General features: G+C 36.4%; 2 protein-coding genes across 2 annotated transcripts; one reads left to right on the top strand and one right to left on the bottom strand.

The window, feature by feature from the left end:
• Positions 1-1,245: 1,245 nt before the first annotated feature.
• On the top strand, positions 1,246-9,116 carry LOC147556622 (autophagy-related protein 11-like). The gene is made up of 6 exons (XM_086657543.1): positions 1,246-1,500; positions 1,673-2,801; positions 3,749-5,405; positions 6,532-6,752; positions 7,002-7,215; positions 8,436-9,116. The coding sequence occupies exons 2-6, from the start codon at positions 1,858-1,860 to the stop codon at positions 8,847-8,849; spliced, it is 3,450 nt and encodes a 1,149-aa protein (XP_086513669.1). The 5' UTR covers positions 1,246-1,500; positions 1,673-1,857; the 3' UTR covers positions 8,850-9,116.
• A 2,410-nt stretch (positions 9,117-11,526) lies between these two features.
• Positions 11,527-20,922, bottom strand: LOC147556621 (uncharacterized). Its single transcript, XM_086657542.1, has 6 exons — positions 20,833-20,922; positions 18,225-19,682; positions 14,657-14,779; positions 13,095-13,175; positions 12,831-13,013; positions 11,527-12,004 (listed from the first exon to the last, which is right to left on the bottom strand). Exons 2-6 carry the CDS (start codon positions 19,591-19,593, stop codon positions 11,781-11,783), a joined length of 1,980 nt encoding a protein of 659 aa, XP_086513668.1. The 5' UTR covers positions 19,594-19,682; positions 20,833-20,922; the 3' UTR covers positions 11,527-11,780.
• Positions 20,923-21,438: the final 516 nt, after the last annotated feature.

Raw genomic sequence — 21,438 nt, 5'->3', positions numbered from 1 at the left:
CATGAATGATTCACATCTCTCGGATCTATTTCCATTCCATCTCATATTCAAAAAAAAAAATTTATAAATAAATAACATCACATCTGTTTCGATGATCATATGTAAAAAAAAAATAAAAAATTATTATCACATGAATGATTCATGTCTCTCTGATCTATTTCCATCTCATATTAAAAAAAAAAAAGTTCGATAAAATAAGGAACATCACATCTGTTTGGATGATCATTTATTTCCATCTTATTTTTTTTTTTTTTAAACTTTTAAAACTAACTAACATCACATCTGTTTTAAAAAAACCATCTCATATTCACAGAATCACATCTATAAATAAATCTAAGAAAAAGAGATTTGGTTTGGCTTACTAACCATTTTATAATAACACTGCGAGAAGGAGCCGTCCGGTCTGCGTCAAAATAATCCAAAGTCCAGATTTAGGTTTTAGTCTTTTAAAAAGATCTAGATTTATGTTTACAAATTACAGTGGCCGTGAAGGAGAGGAGATGAGAAGTTTTTAGGTTTAGGTTTTACTTTTTTAGGGATCTAGATTTATGTTTTTAAGGGATCTAGATCTAGATTTCGGTTTAGGAGAGGAGATGAGGAAAGGAAAAGATTTAGGTTTTAGTTTTTTAGGTTTAGTTAAATTAGGGTTAGGCCTGGCCGTGCTGCGTGAGGGAAAGGAGGAGAGGAGATGAGAAGTTTCTAGGGTTTTCTGGTGGTAACTGGTGTTTGAGGTCTATTTATAGGCCAGATATTATGATCCAACGGCTGTTGATGCTCAGCCGTTGATGCTCAGCCGTTGGATCATAAAGTAATTGGATCAGGATTAGGTCGCGGGTCGTGGGTAACGGGCGGGTATGATTCGGTCGGGCGGATTTCAGATATGATTTGGTCGGGCGGGTCGGGATTGAATTTCGGGCGGTCTTAATGGGCCGATACTCGGGTAAGCCTCACTACCCGAATACCGCCAGTGCCCGCCCGAAATTTTGGGCCGGGTACACCCGCGGCGGATCTTGTTCGGTCTTCGGATCACCTCGGATCGAGCGGTTTGGGCCGGATTTCGGATTTCCGGACCGTTTTCCCGGCCCTAGGTGTAGGGAGACATGAGGCACCTTTAGCAAAGTTTTGGGGGCGTTTTTAAAAACGGCCCAGTAGAGAGAAGTGAGGGAGTACATCTACCAAATCTCATCACCACATACAATAATCATATCTCCCTATATTAATTAACTTGTAAAGGCTTAGTCATTTATGAGAGAGAGAAATGGATATCTTGTGCTGAGAAGATACCAACTGGATTTGAGTCTTGGGTTACTTGTGCTGAAAGGACTCTCTTGTTTCAGAATTACCAAGATAAACACAAAATATAACCCTAATCTTTTAAGTTAGGATTTGTTTCAATCAAACACGAAATCTGTTATCCTTCTTAGGTTATCTTTGTTATCAACCCTAAGGGGTCGTTGAAGATATCTCCTTTATAATATTTGATCATAGTCGGTGAATCTGGTCAGGAAATTTCCTTCATTCTTTCAATTTTCTCTTATTCAGATTAATGAAATATTGACTTTTTTTTTCTTATCTTGGTAGAGTAATAAGAAAAAAAAAAGTACCCAATTTTATTTTGTTGAATCAATTACAGTTGATTAGGGGTTTGGTGATGTTTTTATCTTGATTTCAGGAAATTAAGTGTTTTTCATGATTTGGGTTGCCAAATTTGGTAGTTGTAAGGGTGGTAATTTGGGGGAGATTATGAATTGTTAGAACTGACTTTTGTTTTAATTAGGGGTTTATTTCTGGGCTTTAGATATTGGAGTAACTAGGGTTTCTCTTTAGCTGTTTGTTTGATTTGGGTTGGAGGAGAAAATGAGTTCTAACATTACTGAGGGTGTAGTACCTAGAAGGAAGTTGCTGGTTCATATTGCTGAAAATGGTCACTCAATTGAGCTTGATTGTGATGAATCAACCCTAGTTGAATTTGTTCAGAGATTCATGGAGTCAGTTTCAGGGATTAATATAAATGATCAACTACTTCTTTGTCTAGATATGAAACTTGAATCTCAAAGACCTTTATCAACTTACAAACTCCCTTCGGATGATCGTGAGGTTTTCCTTTATAATCGAGCGAGGTTACTTAGTGATTCCACTCCACCGCCACTAGAACAAGTAAATCTCCCAGAAACCCCTTACCCTCCATCACCTTCATCTTCGAGAAACTCGCATCCTTTGGATGATGCTTCTGATCCTGCACTGAAAGCATTACCTTCATATGAGAGGCAATTTAGATACCATTTTCAGCATGGTCATGCAATTTATAACCTTTCTAAAGCCAAAATTGAGAATTGCGAACGTCTTTTGAGAGAACAAAAGGTTCAAGAAAGGGCATTGGAAACTGCAAGAGGTAGCATGGATCATTATTATAGAATGATACAACAAATGTATACAGATTTCATGAAATGTTTTTCTCAGCAACATCGATATCATTCTGATCTTCTGATTAATTTTGGAAAAGATATTGAGAAATTAAGGTCATGTAAGCTTCACCCATCTCTAAGGACGGAAACACGAAAATGTTTGCTAAATTTTGTGAAAGTGGAAAATTTGTGGAAGTGGGTTGAGAATTGTAATAGCTCTCATAGGCAATTTGAGGTAAAGGTTGCACAACTAAAGCAGATGTTTAATGAACTGAAAAGGAGGGTTGAAGATTTATTCTCTTCCAGTGCTTTATCTGCTATTCGAGATGTAGAATTGATGATTAGAGATTCCCATAAGCATGCCAATGAGCAACATAGTATAATGCAGTCTCTAAGGTTGGTTTTGCTTCGTTTTAGTTCTACTCTGCTTGCGTTGTTCAAGTCTTTCAGTTTTTCTAATCTACTCTACTATTTAGTTTGCTTGCTTGTTTGCTGATTAATTTTCTCTGCTAGAGTTATATCTCCAATTATAAGCTATGTTACATGAATTTGGTAGTTGATGCCTCAACTTAGACTCCATAAGTAGTTGAAAACTAATACAAAGATAATATATGTATTAAGTGATTCAAAATGTTTTGAGTTTCTATTGCTGCTGTTTAAAGAATTACTGAAAAGAATGAGGTAGATCCACTTGGAATACAGTACAAATGCAACCACTACAGATTTTGAAGTTGACAGTTTGACATACTTCTAACAATGTCAAACAAAAAACTCGGAACAAATTCTTACCAAAGTTCAAGTACTTTCAAAGAGTCATGGGTAAATGTTAATAGCAGGCATAGTCACTATGTAATTTTAGCCATCATCAGTGCTGATGAGAGAGGTGATATTTGCCCATACTTATTATCCAATGTAATGTCGTTGTGACATCATCCATATATTCATTGCTTCCTCGATAAGTGCTTCCTCTGTTGTATCGTCAGAACTAGCATTGTCGGATAGCTTTCTTTCATGTTAGCATACCCCACCTGAATGATTTGATTCTATGTTTTTTGTGCCATTTCAAGTCTTAAAACTTATTTAAAATGTGAATCGGTATTCAGACATGGTCTTTTGGAGTTCAAGCTTTGGTTTTAATGTATGGCCAACCCTAAGTAGTCATGTGTTTTTTGTGACGAGCCCTTACTAAAACTGTGTCCTTTCCTTTCCGTATATTAATTCTAATGTGGCAATATGCCAATATCTTTATTTCTTTGATAAGTTTATGGTGATTCCATTTCAAACCTATGTAGTGAAACCATAACGTTCTCCATCATATAACTTCTGAAATTATTTCATTGCAGAAAAGATGTTGACACTGTGAAGAAGCTCATCGATGACTGTCTGAGCTCTCAACTCTCGGCGTCGCTTCGTCCTCATGATGCTGTGTCCGCGTTGGGACCTATGTATGACGTCCATGACAAAAGTCACCTACCTAAGATGCAGGCTTGTGATCGTTCAATTTCCAAGGTACTAGACTTCTGCAGGGTTAGGAAAGATGAAATGAACCTGTTTGTGCATAACTGCATGCAAAAGGTGGCATATGTTCAGTTCACCATTAGAGATCTGCGGCTACAATTTCCAGCTTTTAAGGAGGCGATGGCACATCAGGATGATCTGTTTGCTGATATAAAATTGATACGCGGAATTGGGCCTGCATATAGGGCCTGCCTGGCTGAAGTGGTGAGAAGGAAAGCTTCAATGAAGCTCTACATGGGTATGGCTGGACAGTTGGCCGAAAAACTCGCCACAAAGAGGGAAATCGAGGTCAGGAGACGGGAGGAGTTCTTAAAAGCACAGAGTGTTTATATACCGAGGGACATACTAGATTCCATGGGGTTGTTTGATACTCCAAGTCAATGTGATGTTAATATAGCTCCTTTCGATTCTAAGTTGCTTGACATTGATATAACGGAACTTGACCGTTATGCCCCTGAGTATCTGGTGAGCATGGTGTTTAAATCTGAGAAACATGGAACTCAGAAGATTTCGCTTTCCATGTCTACAGATGATTCCGTGTTAGCTAAAGCAGAAGAGAATGCATTCCTTATTGATGATAAATGTGATACTGAGGAGTTCCTTGATGGCTGTGAGTCGGTGATCGGTGGAACTAGCAAGATGGAAGTTGAGAATGCAAAGTTAAAAGCTGATCTTGCTTCTGCAATAGCTCAAATTTGTTCATTTAACCCTGAAATGGAGTATGAGTCACTGGATGACAGTAAGATGGAGAACAAACTTAAAAGTGCAGCTGAAAAAACTGCCGAAGCATTGCGTCTAAAGGATGAATACGGCAAACATCTTCAGTCAATGCTAAAAGTGAAGCAGATGGAGAGCATGTCTTACAAGAAACGCATCCAAGAGCTGGAACAAAGATTGTCTGATCAATATTATCAGCTTACAGATAACAAGGTTGTTTCTGATTCTGCACTTTCAACTATGAAGCCCGAGGACTGCAGATCTGAAATATCAGGGAATAGAGAGACCATCATGCCTTACATATCAAATGAGCCCATGGATGAGATCTCTTGTGTATCTGTGTCTTTGGGTGCCCATGAACAATCCTTCAAAACCCGGGAAGCTGTAGATGAGAATATGACAGATTCTGTGGGCTTTTTAAATCCTAATTTAGATTCATCAATGGCAGAGACTCATCGAGATGAACTGCAATCAGGTGATAAATCTGCGAATAAGGTTTCGGAGCAGTTGGCTTTTGAACTAGAGAGTGGCTCTACTGCTGCGAGCATGACAGAGCCTTACAATATGTTACCCTCTGAGACGGTGGCTAAACCAGTTTCAGCAAATGAAGTGGACGAAGCTTTTGCGTTGGAACTGCAAAGTGCACTTGCAGACAAGTCAAACCAGTACACTAAAACGGGAAATGAGCTCAACGCTCTGCTAGAGGAGGTTGCCAATCTCAAGAGAGAGTTGGAGATCAGCAAAAAGCTCCGCGATGAGTCACAGGTAGTTCTTAATGTATTACGAACTCTTTTGAACATTCTTGCGTTTTCCTAGGAATATACAGCTGTATATAGGCAATAGGTGGTCGAATTATTTGTGTCAGGATGAGTATAATGTAGATTAACTGATGTAAACATGTTGGCAGAAGGCTCCACTTAAGTTTACACTTCGATAAATAAAAGAAACTTCAACCTAGAAGTATCCGCCAAACACGTAGTTTCTTCTCTAAGCTATATTTTATTCATTACGAATTACTTCAATAAAAATGAAACAAAACATAATGAACTGCGTAGGGTACTTGGCTGGCATATACTTGTATAGATGTTGGGGAGATAAGACAGTCTCCCACTAAGTTTCCTAAATTAAATCTTAGTCTAACCAATAAACCTAATGCAAAAGAAAACTACATAAGTTTTACCGAGGAACTTGAGCAATATTTTATATAAGCAAAATAATAAAAGTTATAGTCAAAACAAAGTGAAATTAATGTAGATAAGGTAAATAGTATGCAGCTTGGATCCTAATACCGCTGAGCTGAGTCTGTGGTTTGCTCTTGGCTCGGCTGGTTCACATCATCCACACCCTCTTTTAGAAAAAGTGTGTACTTGAACTTTACCATTATATTTATTTGCATGGGATGAATTCTTGCTTGACCATTTTAACATATTTCCTGTAACTTCTTTGTGGACTTCTAAGAACCTTTGACTGTTAGTTCGTGCCAGAAAGGAACTCCCATTAGAATCTCTTAATTACCTTCAAAAATGGGTAATTTTAGGTTAAGAAACCTGCACCAATCACACAGGATACCCAGCATGTCATTAGTGATACGGCTGTGTAGTTTATCACCATCAGCGCAATCTATTTTTTTTATTTTTAGGTATTATTTGTTAACATAACGTCATTGCTGCTACTAATTGAAGGACAGTCCTATTTTAATGTGAATGCTTGTTTCTGCAAACAATGAAGTGGTTGTTCTATTGTATTCATTGATTGTATTCACTGAGAAGTTTTATGCCATATTGGAGGACTATCCTATTGTAACAGTACTCTGGGTCTGTCACTGTTAATTTTATGTCCAACTGTGGATTTCCCTTGGTGCTTAATCTGGGTTTTTGTATCTAACAAACAGATGAATTGTGCCCACTTGGAGAATTGCTTACACGATGCAAGAGAGGAAGCTCATACTCATCTCTCTGCTGCTGATAGGAGAGCATCTGCTTATAGCACACTCCATGCCTCTGCTATGAAAATGCGAGGCCTTTTTGAGAGACTTAAGAGCTGTGTTAATGCCTCGGGTGGAATGGCTGGTTTTGTCGACTCCTTGCATGCTCTATCATTCTCTTTGGCCAAGTAAGTTGATTGATTGAAGCAATCAGGTTGATTGCGAATATTTACTTAAGATATCTTAGATATCTATGTCTTTCGACATTGATTTTTTGTTATATTCTTAGCTTTAACCAACTCTCGAGTCAATAATTTGCTTCACCAAGATATAACAACTTATCTGACTTTAATACATGGGTTTCTAGTAATGCCCTTCAGTTTTCTTCCCTGTGAAGTCATGAGTTTCTAATAGGAGGTTACAATGTCTTATTACAGCTCTACTAATGAGAATGAAGATGAAACTAGTGCTGAATTCCGGGGTTGTATCCAAGTCCTTTCCGAGAGAGTGAGTTTTCTATCTCGAAACCGTTCAGAGCTTCAAGAGAGGTGCAAAAGAGCTGAAGCTACACATGAACACCTCAAAAAGGAATTAGAAGATAAGAAAGAGTTGATAAAAAACATGTACGCGAAGCATCAGCTTGAAAAGCAAGTGAGTATAGACGGTCTTTTATTATTTGATTTCACTGAAAACATGGACTTAAATTACACTGCCGGTTAGTCGTTATCATTCTACTCCTTTGATGGGATGGCCATTAGCGAGACATGCAAGTCACATGGAAGTCGGATATGCGGAGGGAAATGCCTAATACTAGGATAGGCCTGTACACAGTAAGACGAACATATTTTTGTCGTAGTTATTAGGTCTATTTTCTTACTTCTGGGCCAATCATTGTTACATTGTAGTAGTGTGAAGTTATGGAAGACACTTACCTAAGGTGCTATGTTACAATCCTAACACGATTCCGTGAAAGTTACACCAAAGGCGTATCTATCTATCTGCAAAGAGTATGATAGTGTCAGAGTATTGGATTACGCGGTGCAATAAATAAATAAATTCAAAAATGAGTATGTGTTACATAGTGTGGAACACTTCTAAATAGCAACGAATAATATTTTCTCCAGGCTTCATATGTAAAATGATTTGTTTCTTTGTAGTAAATAGATTATGAAATTCAGAAATACAAAAGAAAATATTGAAGTAGATGATGATAGGTAATAAGTCAAACACACAGCCATGTCTGTGACTCATGTTTGCAAGTGGTTTATATGGGCAAGTCTTATGTTATAACTGTGGCAGGTAATACGTTACATGGGTACGTGGATTAACGAGGTATTGGCATTTGACACCTCATCCTCGTAGTAATACATTATGTACTTGCAGAATCTTGTATGCCCACAATGATCTTAACGGTCGCACCTGAAGTGTCATTTTCTTGCTTGACTCGTGAATATCATTAAGTACTCCTTGTTGATTTGTTCTCCAAGAGTCCCTTCACTCCCTACATGAGGTCTCCGTCAGCGTACACATACATTTTTTTGTTTTAGTTGTTATGGTATGCAAGTATTTGTACCCAGAAAAGTTACTGTGATTGACACGGGATTTTTTTTTAATCTGAGTACCAAAGTTACCCAGGATTTAGTAATATAGATGCAGAAGACATTAAAAAGCTGTTGAAGTTGATAAATGGAATATTGTAGTCCCGAAGCATGGTTATATTCTCTGTAGTCTATTTGGAGTAGGTACTGCTCTCGTGATACCTTCAAGGAAAAAACTGATCCTTATTGCTAAGAAAATTTTCTCTTTTTCTGAAAGAAAGTGTTAATAAGTTCTAAGATTATTCAGTTACTAATTCAATGATTTCTCAACAGGCGAACAAGGAGAAGATATCTTTTGGTCGTTTTGAGCTCCACGAAATAGCTGCATTTCTACCAAACAAGGCTGGGCATTACGAGGCAATCAACCGAAGCTGTCCAAACTACTATCTTTCACCCGAATCCGTTGCCTTATTTGCAGAACACAGTCACAGTAAAACACCTTACATTATAGGGCAGATTGTGCACATAGAAAGACAAACTGCAAAGCGTTGTCCTCCTGTTCCATCTGAGCACAATGTCGATCAAGTGGAACACCTGAGCTCTGATACAGAGTTGTCTCGACGATTATCTATTGGTAATACAAAATTTGAATTAAACCCGTACGATCTTCCGGTTGGCTGTGAATATTTCGTAGTAACAATAGCCATGTTACCTTACACTACCATCCATTCACCATCTCCTTCCTGATCTACTGCTCTGAACAGACAAGACATGATGGAAGAAACCCCCAAAATGTACATACATATATTTATATATGAAGGGAGAGAGAAAGAGAACAGATTCTTTGTCTTTGTTAAACAACACTTTTCTCTGTATATAATGCTACTGATCATTCACTTATTTCATGCTTCTTCCACTTCTTCAGTACATATGGAGTAGTTTTAAAACTTCTTTTAATGTGAATAAGGAGTAGTTTTAAAACTTCTTTTAATGTGAATAAAGTTTGTGAATAAACTCTTTGTTTTCTCTGCATGTTTGTTTATTTACTTCAATTTTTATACGAATAAATCCTTATTTATCGTCTAGCTGCTCTTCAATGGAGTTTTTGCTCCTTAAAATGAGCCAGAGGTCTTGTTCTAAGAATACAAGAATAAGATGCACCTATTAAAAAGAATTTTAAGAAAAGGTTTGCAACAGTTTAGGGTAGATCTGCCTCTGAAGCCTTGTGGATTGTTACCGTCTTGTTTGCCTACCCTATTAAAATATCGATATATGGTTTTCGAAAGCCCGCATACGAGTGTTTTGTTGTCGACTGAGGCCTTTATGTGGGTAAGTTTAGGAATTTCATTGAGATTTCCTCATTTGGCTGGCCTAAGACTTGTGGATTGTTACGGTCTTGTTTGTCCCTTGGGTCTGAGTTGTTCTTATGAGCGGTGCATTGAAGTCTTCGGATAGGAACTGTTAGGAAAAATAACTTAACGTGACAAAAAGCTCTTCCAAGTAGAAGGTAAAAAATCACGGAACCTGATCAAGAAAAACTCACTGTGGTGATAATAGTGGGTTGTACAACTTCTCTCTTAAGCAATATGAGTTAATCAAGTCCTTGCGATGTGTAGGAACACTGTGGTGTAACAACTTCGCCAAAACTAAGGTGGATAAAATTGAACAAGGGAAAATAGAGATATCTTACTCCTTAGTATTTGAACAAATCCTAGATTACTAATGCCTGAAGAAGTATAACACCAACTCGCTCACAGGATCAATAGTCTTGTTTTTATGAAACTAATATTCTTCTCTTTCAACCTTTCTTGAAATGACTACTTAAGAAAAAAAAAATTCTCTTTCTCTTTCTCTTTCTCTTTATGTCTCTCTCTCTCGTCTCTCTTTGATCTTGTACTTCCATTCCGTTTTATAAAGATAATTTGGGTGGTATTCTAATAGGAATAGGATAGTCTTTTAGGCTTGAAAGAGGAAACCCTATCTCAATCAGAAAAAGAATCAGGGAAAATCCTATTTTAACACTGCTACATAACTAATGCTTGACTTCAGGTAATGGTTTCGTCATAATATCTTAACTATTGTGGTTGGTATGGATTTTCTCGATTTTCAACACTTTTCCTTCAAGAACATCAGGTCCACTGATATCTCACATGTATATGCTTGGACTTGGAGTGGAAACTTTTGAATTCTTACTGGAGTGGATCGCACTTTAACTAGCACGATAAATAACATATTTGTCTTGTTTCATACCAAGTTCTTCTAACAGTCTCTTCATCCATAACATATCCTTGCAACACTGTGTAATGACAATATATTTTGCCTCTCTAGTAGATAACGCTACACACTTGCGTAATTTAGACTACCAAGACACTGCTCCCCCTGAAAATGTAAACAGGTATCTTGATGTGGACCTTTTGGAGCCTACATCTCCTGCCATGTCGGCTTATGGGTAACCCACTATCATTACCAAAGCATATACGAGCTTTAGACGTACCTCTTAGATACTTCAAAATCGACTTCACTATTGTCCAATGCTCTTTGCCTGGATTGACAAAAAATCTGCTTACTACAATGATTGCAAATGCAATGTCGGATCTTGTACACACCATTGCATACATCAAGCTTTCTACAACTGAACCATAAGGAATTTTCTCCGTTTCTTATTTCTCGCGTCCAGTTGATGGACACAGATCATGAGTCAATTTGAAGTGACTAGCTAACGGGCAACTCATCGGTTTTGTCTTGTCCATATTCAACCTTTATAAAACCTTCTCCATTGTAAGTTTCTTCAACCTTTATAAAACCTTCTCCATTGTAAGTTTCTTATGATAACTATAGCTTTCGAACTTCTCTATCACGAGAGATGTGCATGTCAAGAATTTATTTTGGTGGATCCAAATCTTTCATATCGAAATACTTGTTTACTTCTTTCTTTAACCTGTTAATTTTGTTAGCATTCTGACCAACAATCAACATATCATCAACATAAAACAGAGGTATAATCAAATCTCCATCAGAAAATTTATGAAAGGGACAAGAATGAAATAAAGTTGTCACAGGATACCCTTTATCCTTCAAGCACGATTTAACCCTTTTAAACCATTGGTGCTTGTTTCAGACAGATAGACTCTTCTCTAGCTTATAAACCAAGAGTTCTTTACCTTGTGTAGCTTCAAAATCATTTGAATAAATGAATCGCATACGATACTTGTTTAGATCTGGCTCAATCTTCATCTTACTCATAACACGATTCATTGAAGAAAAATTTTGTTGTAAAGGAACGGCAAATAGCAGAATAATAATAGTTGGCGGTAACCATTTACAACCTACGACAGACTTTCACCAACTTCGTAAGCAACCAAAATTTCATTTAGTTCTGCATAATATTAAGGCAAGGAATATGAAAAGTACTAGAAAGAAAATGTAGTTAAGTTGTCTGTATTCCTAATCGAAAGAGTTTCAAACAATACTTATACATTCTGTCTATATCTCTATTACTTTCATTCTCATGTCTATAAAATTTCACAAAAAACTCTACTTTGTTCTAATATTCTTTTTCTTTTAAATTCTTTTTGGGGTTTTAAATGTTTCTCTATCTTTTCTATGTGCAAGGACCATAGAAAAGAGAATGTCTGAACCAAAAAACAAGAACGAAAATAGAAGCTCGGTTATTACTACCTAAGGGATGCCAAGGGCACAAGGAATGCAGGAGGGATTTTTAGACTCTTCTGGAGGAGTAATTTTCTGCAAGCATTCGTCATGGAAAGTGTGGCGACATGGAAGAACTGCAACTTCTGGTGGAATAGAAGGTTGTGATACAGGACCAGTCGGTGTAAAAGTGAGATTCCTCTTGCATATCGCGCAATTTTCCTCCACAGCCCTAGAAGCAAAACTGTCAAGACCTGCAAATTTACGTTCTCGTTACAACTAATTATGATTGTAACTATGATTTCATTGATAATGTAGTAATGGCTTGATCGTAGTCATATTTAAGGCTTAAAATCTTATAGCGTAAACATGTTGCGATATACATCAAGAGGATAATGTAAATGTTATGGTGATCCTAACTTTACATAGAACAATATTGACATTGTCAACCCAAAATTATCATAGTATTCAGTCACTTCGGTATTTGGGTCTAGGATTGAAAGTATTACACATAACAATATTCATATTGTAAATCCAACTAACATATAACGTTCTCTTGAATACTAGTATATCACTGTTTTGTTATCCACCGAAAACACGTATAAGATGTCAAACACAAAATAGATATAGAGAAGGCCCAAAATAATTGATAACTATGTAACAGGATACTCTTTCAATATCTTTTCAGTATACACGGATACTCACGCCAAGGACTCTGATTCTCATGTTGGACTTTTGGACACTCTTTACGCCTTGTTAGTAGTAAGATAATCCCAAATCGGATTGTGGAAGGGGCAAGTGGTCAGTTAAGTGTGAGGGAAAACCTCATCTCTTTGAGCTAACTTTGTAGGTGAGAGCCCCGAGACCACCCAACAGGTACTTCATTGTGCATGATGTGAAACTTGTATGTAGTTATGACTAAAAAAATACAACAATAGGTTTACGTCTATTCATTATGCGATAAAGAATGATCTCAGAGTGAGAAATTAGGAAGTTCGTGTAAGGACCAAGTTGGATGTCAAGACTAGTCTAGCAGTCAAAGTAGTCTAATTTGGAACATACTTAATGATCTAAAAGTACCTTTCCATCTAATATGTTCTGATGGTAAAGAAGATATCTTGGAATGTTGAGCAGTTCTTCTCTGAGTCGGAGGTCCCGAAACAGCTGAAATGGGTTGTTTCAATCTACTCGCGCTAACATTTTGCTCCCTGCCATGAACTACTGACTTCAGCAGGCTCCTAGCTGCTATAGGAACTGGTTTACCTGCATTTAATCATCATATGATTTAGTATAAGTTCAACTAAAAACGCTTAATTTATCACAAGAAGGTCTATATATAGTTACCAATACCAGTTGTAACAGATGGTCCAAGTAACACTTTAGAAGATTGAGGATGTTGGCTCCCTTGTGCTGGACTTCGTTTCCCTGAAAACAGTCATCATATCCAAGGTATTAAGTTACGATCTTCCAAAGTCACGTAAATTCCTAGTAATGATGGAAATGTTGTGTAAAAGACGGAAATCTCACATGAACTTTTATTGTAGTGTAAGCAAACAATAACCTAAGCATATAAATTACGTTACCAAGTTCTAATAACCGTGATGTGCAGAAGTGAAAACTCACAACAATTCTAAGTAATGATGGAATACTTGTGTAAAAGAGTATATGCAGGAAATTTGTGTTACAAACAAGATATTAGATTTCAATTTTGGTCGGCTCGGAAATGGAAATCTTTCATAGGAATATGTCCGTCAGTGTGGAAATTTTCTAAAATATAATAGAAATGATGAACAAGTGAAGCAAATGATGAGAATATGATGTAATTCTTCGAGAAAAAAACTATTAAACAATAAACAAGTGCAGAAAGAATTTTACTTTAATCTAACAATAACTAATGAAAGGTAACAAGGAAATTTAGTAGCATTTTGGTAAGATGTTGTAAAATGTTAGAAGCTGATATAGCAAAAAATTGCAATTTTTCCACCGAAATAACAAAATATTTCTCTGGAGTATGGACAATTGTTTCAACCAAAACTTGGAGAAAACGAATAAGAAATATCAATATATTGGATATTATTCCGATTTGCATTTGAATGAACAGAAACAAACATAGAAAAGAGGAAGTGTGACTAGCTCATTTACAAAATGGGTTATGTGATTTAAGATGAATGAAATATATATATCAAACCATCTATTATTCAATCATTTTGATGGAAATAATGCAAGGTAAGATTTCTTTGAGGTTGGATCTGAAAGGGAATATTATTTTCAAGGAAATTTTGAGAAACTTCATACCTTAGTTACAAAGAAAGCAATTAAATATACATATAAATCATGTTCATAATATCTAGCAATAATCATGGAGTGCAGAAATGAACATTCATGGAAATTCATGGTAATGATGAAAATATTGTATAATTTATCACTCTTAAGTTTGTGTTCGATTTTTTTTAGTCATTTGGTATATAATCCCGCCCCACCTGGATCGAAGTCTTTAATTCAAACATGTGTGAGCCTTACATAGGGAGCTTAACCCATGTGGATCTTTTCTTTACACTAGAGTATTTGGCCTACGGCTTTTTGGCCAAAAAAATTATTAGTTGTTCTTTCCAAGTTAGCAGATAAAATTTTAAACCAAAATGCAGTTGACGAGTCCATCGAACATGGAACATATTATCTTCAGAAACTACCAAAGTCAGCATAATAGTGCTACACGTTTTTGGCAAATTGGAAATGTTCTCCATTACTAATAGACCACAGGTGTCGGAATGAAATGGATTTATTCTTTATTATATCTAAATAATGACTAACCAATGAATCTGAAGAAAAAATCTTGGTCTATGATTCTTGACGTGAATCCAATAGTTCTATGAAGATTAAAGTATAAACAGTATGAGTTGCCTAACCTTTCCCTGAAACATGTTGTGTTCCCCTCGTTGCTGGTTGGATGTGTTCCCTCTTACTAGCAATGGTGGTCAAATTTCCAGCATCTTGAGAAATCGCTACATTAATAGGTTGCCTAGAAGGCCCTAAAACACATTTCAAATAACTGTTATACCAGAAATGAAGCAAGGTGCCAAGATACTGGGACATGATAATAAAGGAAATATTTAATGGTTTACAAATCCATCTTAGGCCTCGTTTGGTTTAGCTTAAAAGTAGCTAAAAGCTAGCATTTAGCTTATTCTAAAGTACTTATTCATTTTATCCCGTTTGGTACAAAAATCAATAGCTATAAAAGGGCTTATCGTTGGAAAACGCAGAGCCTACAAAATATAGCTTTAGCTTTATAGATTTTCGGGAAGCTAAAAATTTTTACGCCATAAAAGTCGGAAGCCGGTAAGTAACACAAAAGATGGGGTCTGCACAAAAATTTACAAGGTCACTTCTTGATCTTTTTCTCTCTGTGACTATCTTTCTTTTTCTCTCTCCCTGCATATCACTTTTTCTCTCTACATGTCTCTTCAATCACTACACAAAGTTTCTCACAAAATAATTGGCAAGAGTATTAGATAATGACCAACAAATTTAGAGATACATATTTTTCTCCTCTCTTTCTCCATTAATTAACTTCATTATGTAGCTATTCTTTTTTTTGTGTTCTTTCTTAAATTCTAGTTTAAAGGTAATGCATGTCTATCTTCATCTCTCTAGATAATGTCTAATATCTTCTGTGAGGTGCTTCATGTTACCGTCTTTTAATTTAACAGAATTTTAAGACTCACAACCAATTAATCAACAAAATAAAATTCAAATAGAAATTATTCACCATTATAACCACTACAAATTGAGAATCAACTAATTAAGTGATTAATATATCTTCTCATACTTATTCTATTGTTTATTAGAATAAAATTGTAGTTTAATAATTTGATCGTAGAATAAAACTAAAAAAATAGTTTTATCGGTTAGTTATTATGAAAATAGGTGAATTGTGCAATTGTTCTAGAAAATCACTTTTAACTTATTTTTGTCAAATGCATCATATTAATTTATTTTTCTAAAAGCGTTTTTTTAAAAATTTAACCAAACAACCAAATTTAGCTATTTTAAAGCTCTCTAAACTAAGCACTAGTAGAAAAGCTACTGCAGAAATATTCTGCTTGTCCAAATGAGGCTATCAATCTCCTTCTCGAAGAATTAAGTTAGGATGTCAAGCACTTATCATTAGAAATCCCAAATTATCAGAATGGTGTCAACGGAAACCATGTTACTTGTAACTTATACATGAGAAAAAATAAAAATGTGACTCCCATCACGCCAAAAAGTTTACTGGATTCCGAGAGTTACGAAGAAATAATGGCATATACAGAAAGAATTGGTAATGAATATTTTTTTCCAACTTTCCGTGATTCTAGGGGAATCTTTAGTGTATTGTAAGGGGTGATAAACCATATTTATCTTCATAATTTATTTGGAATATAAGAAACGTGCAGATTCGGGTTGTGTACTTAATACATAACCAAGGTTTGTAAATATACATCCATAAATATCGATGAAACATTTGTTCAATCTATCTCTACGAAGCTATACATTGTCTGCCTAATTGGAATTCCTCATGATATTAGAGCAATGTTTCCTACGGCGAAGGAAGGCATAGGCTTTTTACATGTTACTCCTAAGCGAAAGACCGGATTCCTTGCCAAATGTAAGGTTTTTCCCCTAAACAATATGGAGCGAAGCAGCTGACAGGGGAGGAAAGTCATACTCATTTTAGTGCGCCTGATAGCTTCGGTACGTGGTACAGGTACCAGTTATACGCAGTACACTACCATGTTTATTAGGCGGTATGCTAGGGATGTACCTCTTCAATATGCTATTCTGGGTAGCCACACTAAACCACTTTATTAATTGTTGGTTTATAAGGATTGCAATAAGTCTATATATTTCTAACATTTTCGCAATTGGTGTTAGGAGTAATTACCTTACTTACGATTTCTTAGGCCTAAAAATATCCTCAGGGTAGGTAACAAGTCAGAGTCCTTTTTATGAAATTCTCACCCTTAAACGAGTTATGGCTTTTATGCCACCATACGTCCTCAGACCACAAAAGATGGAAGTCTGCATCATGGATTCAACTGGCACATTTGAAACTTATTCGCTGGTCACTAAGGAAAACTCTTTCCTTCTAGTAATGAAACAGCTCTACCTAACTTGATAGCATCCAAGTACATCGAGGTAAATGAGCAGTACCTGTACAAACATAGAGGTTCGCCAAACCTGGTTTAAGATACCAAGGATCCTTATAGAACATTGCAGGCTTACCTCGTGAAGTTTTATGATGACTTCATGATAGAGATGAATGGCAGCAACTGTTTAAGGCATATGAGAGACGTCAAAAGAAGGATTGCCAGACCCAAATTCTGATTTGGCGTGTCTTGCATGAATGGCCCACTTAGAACCTTGAATAATGCGGGCCTGATCCACATGTCTTTGTGGAGATTCTACTAGTTTCTAAGTATTAGGATGGTTAAGTGTCTTTAATGTCATTTAGTGTCTCTTTAATGTCTTTAATGTCTTATAGTGTTTCTTTAATGTCTTAAATGTCCTTTATAATGTTTTTTAGTGCTATAGGAGTTTAGAAGTTCAATAGTCTCAAGTAAAGATAGCAAAGGTGGGTTTTAGGCCTATATAAGGCATGTAATTCTGCTGTTTGGAGGGAGACAGAGAGTATTCCAGCAGCTAGTTAAGCTTTATGTGTTTGTGTGATGCAAATACCCCAAAGGTGTGATGCCTAAGGGCTCTAGGAGTGATTCCTAGTTTGTACTGGTGTGATACTAGTGCGTTATTTCTTATATCTATAATATAATCAAGCTATTTTCTTCCTTATTTCCAACTTCCCATTTCTGTCCTACATCACTTCACCTATGCCCAACATCAGGTGATTGGCAAGCATACCCAACACAGGCAAAGCGGCGCAGTTATCTAGAGTAATTGCAAGGAATCTTAATGTCCTAGCGAATTGTGAAACATTGGCTAAACACAGCTGTAGTGGATATAGGTAATACTTTTTTCCTTATAATTGTGACTCAAAGCACACTAATTTCTGTGTAACAAGTCCCTGTGCTCTTAAGTAGATTCTTAATTATGCGCCGGGTGCAGTAAATAAAGAGCTAGGAATCATACTTTCTACCCATAAATGACTCAACCAAACAAATACTATATAAAGAGACCTTGCTAGTTTCGAAGTAGTTTAACATTTCGAATTTTGTTTTCATTGCTGAGTAACATGGTTTTATGAGACCCTGTCCACTTCCTGGATGTCGTTTCTGCCTAAAAAGACTCTATATTGCAACTCTGAGTTTCTCTTTTAAGTACTATCTTATCTATATATATATATATATATATATATATATATATATATATATATCGAGTTTATTTTTATGGGTTGGAAGATCTTCTTCAACCAGTAACTTTCCTAATGAAATCTAAACAACCCAACTTGAAACAATGGCTGAGAATCCTTATAAATACCTGAGTGACTTCTGCTGCTTGTTATAGTTCCAGCAGAGGGAGAAATCCCTGAAAGAGTGCTGCTGGGATTATCTCGCCATGCTTGCTGTAGTTCGGTGAGACCACGTTCATTAGGAATCTGAGTACCTGTACGAGAAACTCGCGCCATTCTGGTTCGCATTATTTGTTCATTAAGTAGTGCAGCGCGGATGTCCCCTGATTGTCTGGAGGGTTCAGTAGAATAACCATGAGAACCTCTATTTGGATCAATATTCATGTATCTTGAACTCATAATTCCTCCAGTTCCTAAGACCTGGCCACTTTGTATAGGGTAACAATGTTGACCATTAACTTCTGATGTTTGGAGCACGCCCGGTGAAATCAAGTTTGTGCTGATATTACTGCCAAACAAATTTGCAGTGTTATTGGTGCGCACGTTTGAATGACGAAAGTTGCCCCCCAGAGACAAACTGTTTCCATCAACTTGCGGCGCAACTAATCCATGTGACTGAGTCATCGCATTGCGGCGGCGTAAAGCTTCTAAGAAAAAAGGATAATTAGAACGAACCGAATTTGGGACTTGGTTAGGAACCATTTGTTCTTGTTGGTAAGGGTATTGAGGCATTGTGTTACTGTTTATTCCAACCATTGACCTGTACATGTCAGTGGGCATGGGTGTATCAGGCCTCAAATTTGTACCATATCCCATTCCATTCCACTGAATGTTTTGTTGAAATCCGTCGGGTGTGTTAGGCCCGACATGTAAGAAGCTCCTGTCAGTCTGAGGTCTTTGTGGACGGTTGAACTGGGCAGAATTATGGTTGATATTCAAATTGCTTACCATGACAGGGTGGACATGAGTCTGAAATGATCCTACATTATTCCTTGTCATGAGTGGGTACATTGCAGGATGCATAAAATTTGTGGAGCTCATATTCTGGGCTCTAGCTTGACCATCCTCACTTATGTTTCCCATATCACTGACTAAATCACAGAAACTCGACAAGTCCAAACTTGGCGCATGGCCATATCCAACTTCTTGGTTTTGATGTAGCGGAGGAGCACTTGCATGTAGATTACGAGGTGGGTCAGTAACTACCATGCTGCTGACATGATTATTTGAATTGTCGGAGTGAAAAACATTTGGATTTGGCAAGATGGGAAATCCCGCTTCTTCGCTTGTGTCTACCAGAGATATAATTTCAGGTTTATTACTAGACGAGTCAGAACCGTCTACTGTTCCAGTATGCTGTACTGAATTGATGAACTCCAGATTTCTGTTTGGGTTAGTAATGCGAACTCCCACGTCTTGCTTTTGGTGATACTGAGACATATTTTGAGGTTGTTTACTAGAGGAACCAGAATTATTGTTCTCCATTGGATATTTCATTCCAAATAGTATTTTTAATGAATCTTTGTTTCTTCGCGCCTTGACTGACTGGAGGATAGAAGATTGAAAACCCGATTCAGAGATATCACCTGCAACAAATTTATCCAATTAAATTTAATATTCTAGCCAAGCCCAGCCAAATAGATCAATTATCTAAAGCTAACATGAATTGTTAGAAATCAATGTACAAATCAAGGTTTTAGGACCCAACGAGAGAAATGATGTCCACACCAAAGTGATATATTAACATATTTTAGAATATAGTTGTCCCAAAAGACGATAAATCGTAAACAGATTCCCAAATATGAAATAGATCCTTTCACATCTATGTCGAAGCCCCAAAGTCATCTTTGACAACATGCCCATCTAGTCTCATGTTCTTAAATAGTTTTTCTAAATTTTCATAATCGTAGTTGTTAGGCCATTGTATCCTTGGGGTTTACCACTCTTTGTTAAAGAAAACGAAGGAATTGTCAGAAACTGTCTGTGATTCGTTATTATCAGTACTAATTAGACGCTTCATTCTCGAGAACCTAACTAGTGTTGAAACTGTTAGGGTTTTCTATGTTTTGTTCATCTCGATCGAAGTGGCCGTAGCTCGCTCTGCGGAGGAGTTTTATCATAGTACATCACTAACCCATCACTTTATGTTTAGGAGCTGACTAAATTGGTCTACTATAACAAACTGAAATCCATCAATCTTGATTCTATGTCCTTCAACTATGTATCAGTGAGCAATATGTATTCAATAGCAAAAAGCAATAAAACCCAACAGAGGTTATACACTGACAGTCCACAAGTTGTAAAAACTGAAATGTTTTGAGAAAGAGAGGGTTTTGGCAAAACTAAAGTTGCTTCTAATCTTATTCCAAATAATGGGTTTTCATAGATTGTCAAGAAAGATTAGGGTTCTTAAATTCATCTTAATAAAGAATCTTTAAATCAAGCAAGAACAATATGAAACAAAAGCAAAGATTAAAAAAAAAGAACTGATCAGCCAGCCCTTCAAGGTACATTGAAGATTAATCACATAAGAAACATTAATCACTGAGATTTCAATCAAAGAAATTTCATTATATTAAGGTGGATTTGTGTGAAAACTATTTGAATAGTGTATATTATGTTGATAAACTCAAATTTGAATTTAGATTGATAATTTGAAGAATCAAATCTAAAAGTTGCAGAGAAAGAAAATCAGAAAATTGATATTGAAGGTTGATTATGAGGAAGTGTTCGTACCAGAATGACGATCAAAACAAGGTTGCGATGATTTAAGAGAGAGAGAGAGAGAGAGAGAGGGAATGGGAAGAGAAGCGGGGGAGACTAGAGAGGGGGGGGGGTTTTGGCAATGAAAGAGCTTGGGGTTTTAAAGGCTCTGGTTGTGGGACCCACTCATATTCTACTACGTGGAACCAAAGTCAGTTAAAACGTTCTATGGCACGTAGGACGTTGATTTTTATAGGCACCTTAAACATCTGTTTCTCACCATGTAAAAAAGAGTTATATCCAATATGTGACCAACTATAAAATTTGGCCTTTCAAAAAAAAAAAAAAAAACTATAAAATTTGGCCTACGAATTTGTCCTGATTTACCTCCAGAACCATGATTTAGTTAGTCAAATTCAACATTCAATAATTTTTTTAACTTTTTTACCGTTCATTTCAATTATTGACTGTTAAATTCGACTAACGTAATTATGAAAGTGTTGTTCTTTCCCTCAAGTTTCAATGTTGGTCACAAATTGGGGTTACATTTGAATGTTAGATAAGTATGAGAGTCAAATTTTCAAGTTGATGACAAGTGGGGGGCTACATAGGAATAAGTCCTAAAAAGCTAGGTAGTGT

The sequence above is a fragment of the Eschscholzia californica genome, unplaced genomic scaffold (assembly GCF_041429995.1).
Source record: "Eschscholzia californica isolate CP2 unplaced genomic scaffold, dmEscCali1.0.p SCAF_2, whole genome shotgun sequence".
In the NCBI taxonomy this organism is placed as follows: Eukaryota; Viridiplantae; Streptophyta; class Magnoliopsida; order Ranunculales; family Papaveraceae; genus Eschscholzia; species Eschscholzia californica.
The sequence above is the reverse complement of the archived record's forward strand: the minus strand, read 5'-3'. Positions and strand labels throughout refer to the sequence as shown.

Bases quoted from the DNA above. Each gene is read 5' to 3' on its own strand.
- LOC147556622 (XM_086657543.1), top strand. From the start codon at position 1,858: ATGAGTTCTAACATTACTGAGGGTGTAGTACCTAGAAGGAAGTTGCTG. The intron at 2,802-3,748 runs GTTGGTTTTGCT...ATTTCATTGCAG, and splicing joins AGTATAATGCAGTCTCTAAG to AAAAGATGTTGACACTGTGA. The intron at 6,753-7,001 runs GTAAGTTGATTG...GTCTTATTACAG, and splicing joins CTATCATTCTCTTTGGCCAA to CTCTACTAATGAGAATGAAG.
- LOC147556621 (XM_086657542.1), bottom strand. From the start codon at position 19,593: ATGAAATATCCAATGGAGAACAATAATTCTGGTTCCTCTAGTAAACAA. The intron at 14,780-18,224 runs GTATTTATAAGG...AATGTGTTTTAG, and splicing joins AAGCAGCAGAAGTCACTCAG to GGCCTTCTAGGCAACCTATT. The intron at 13,014-13,094 runs GTAACTATATAT...GATTAAATGCAG, and splicing joins ATCTGTTACAACTGGTATTG to GTAAACCAGTTCCTATAGCA.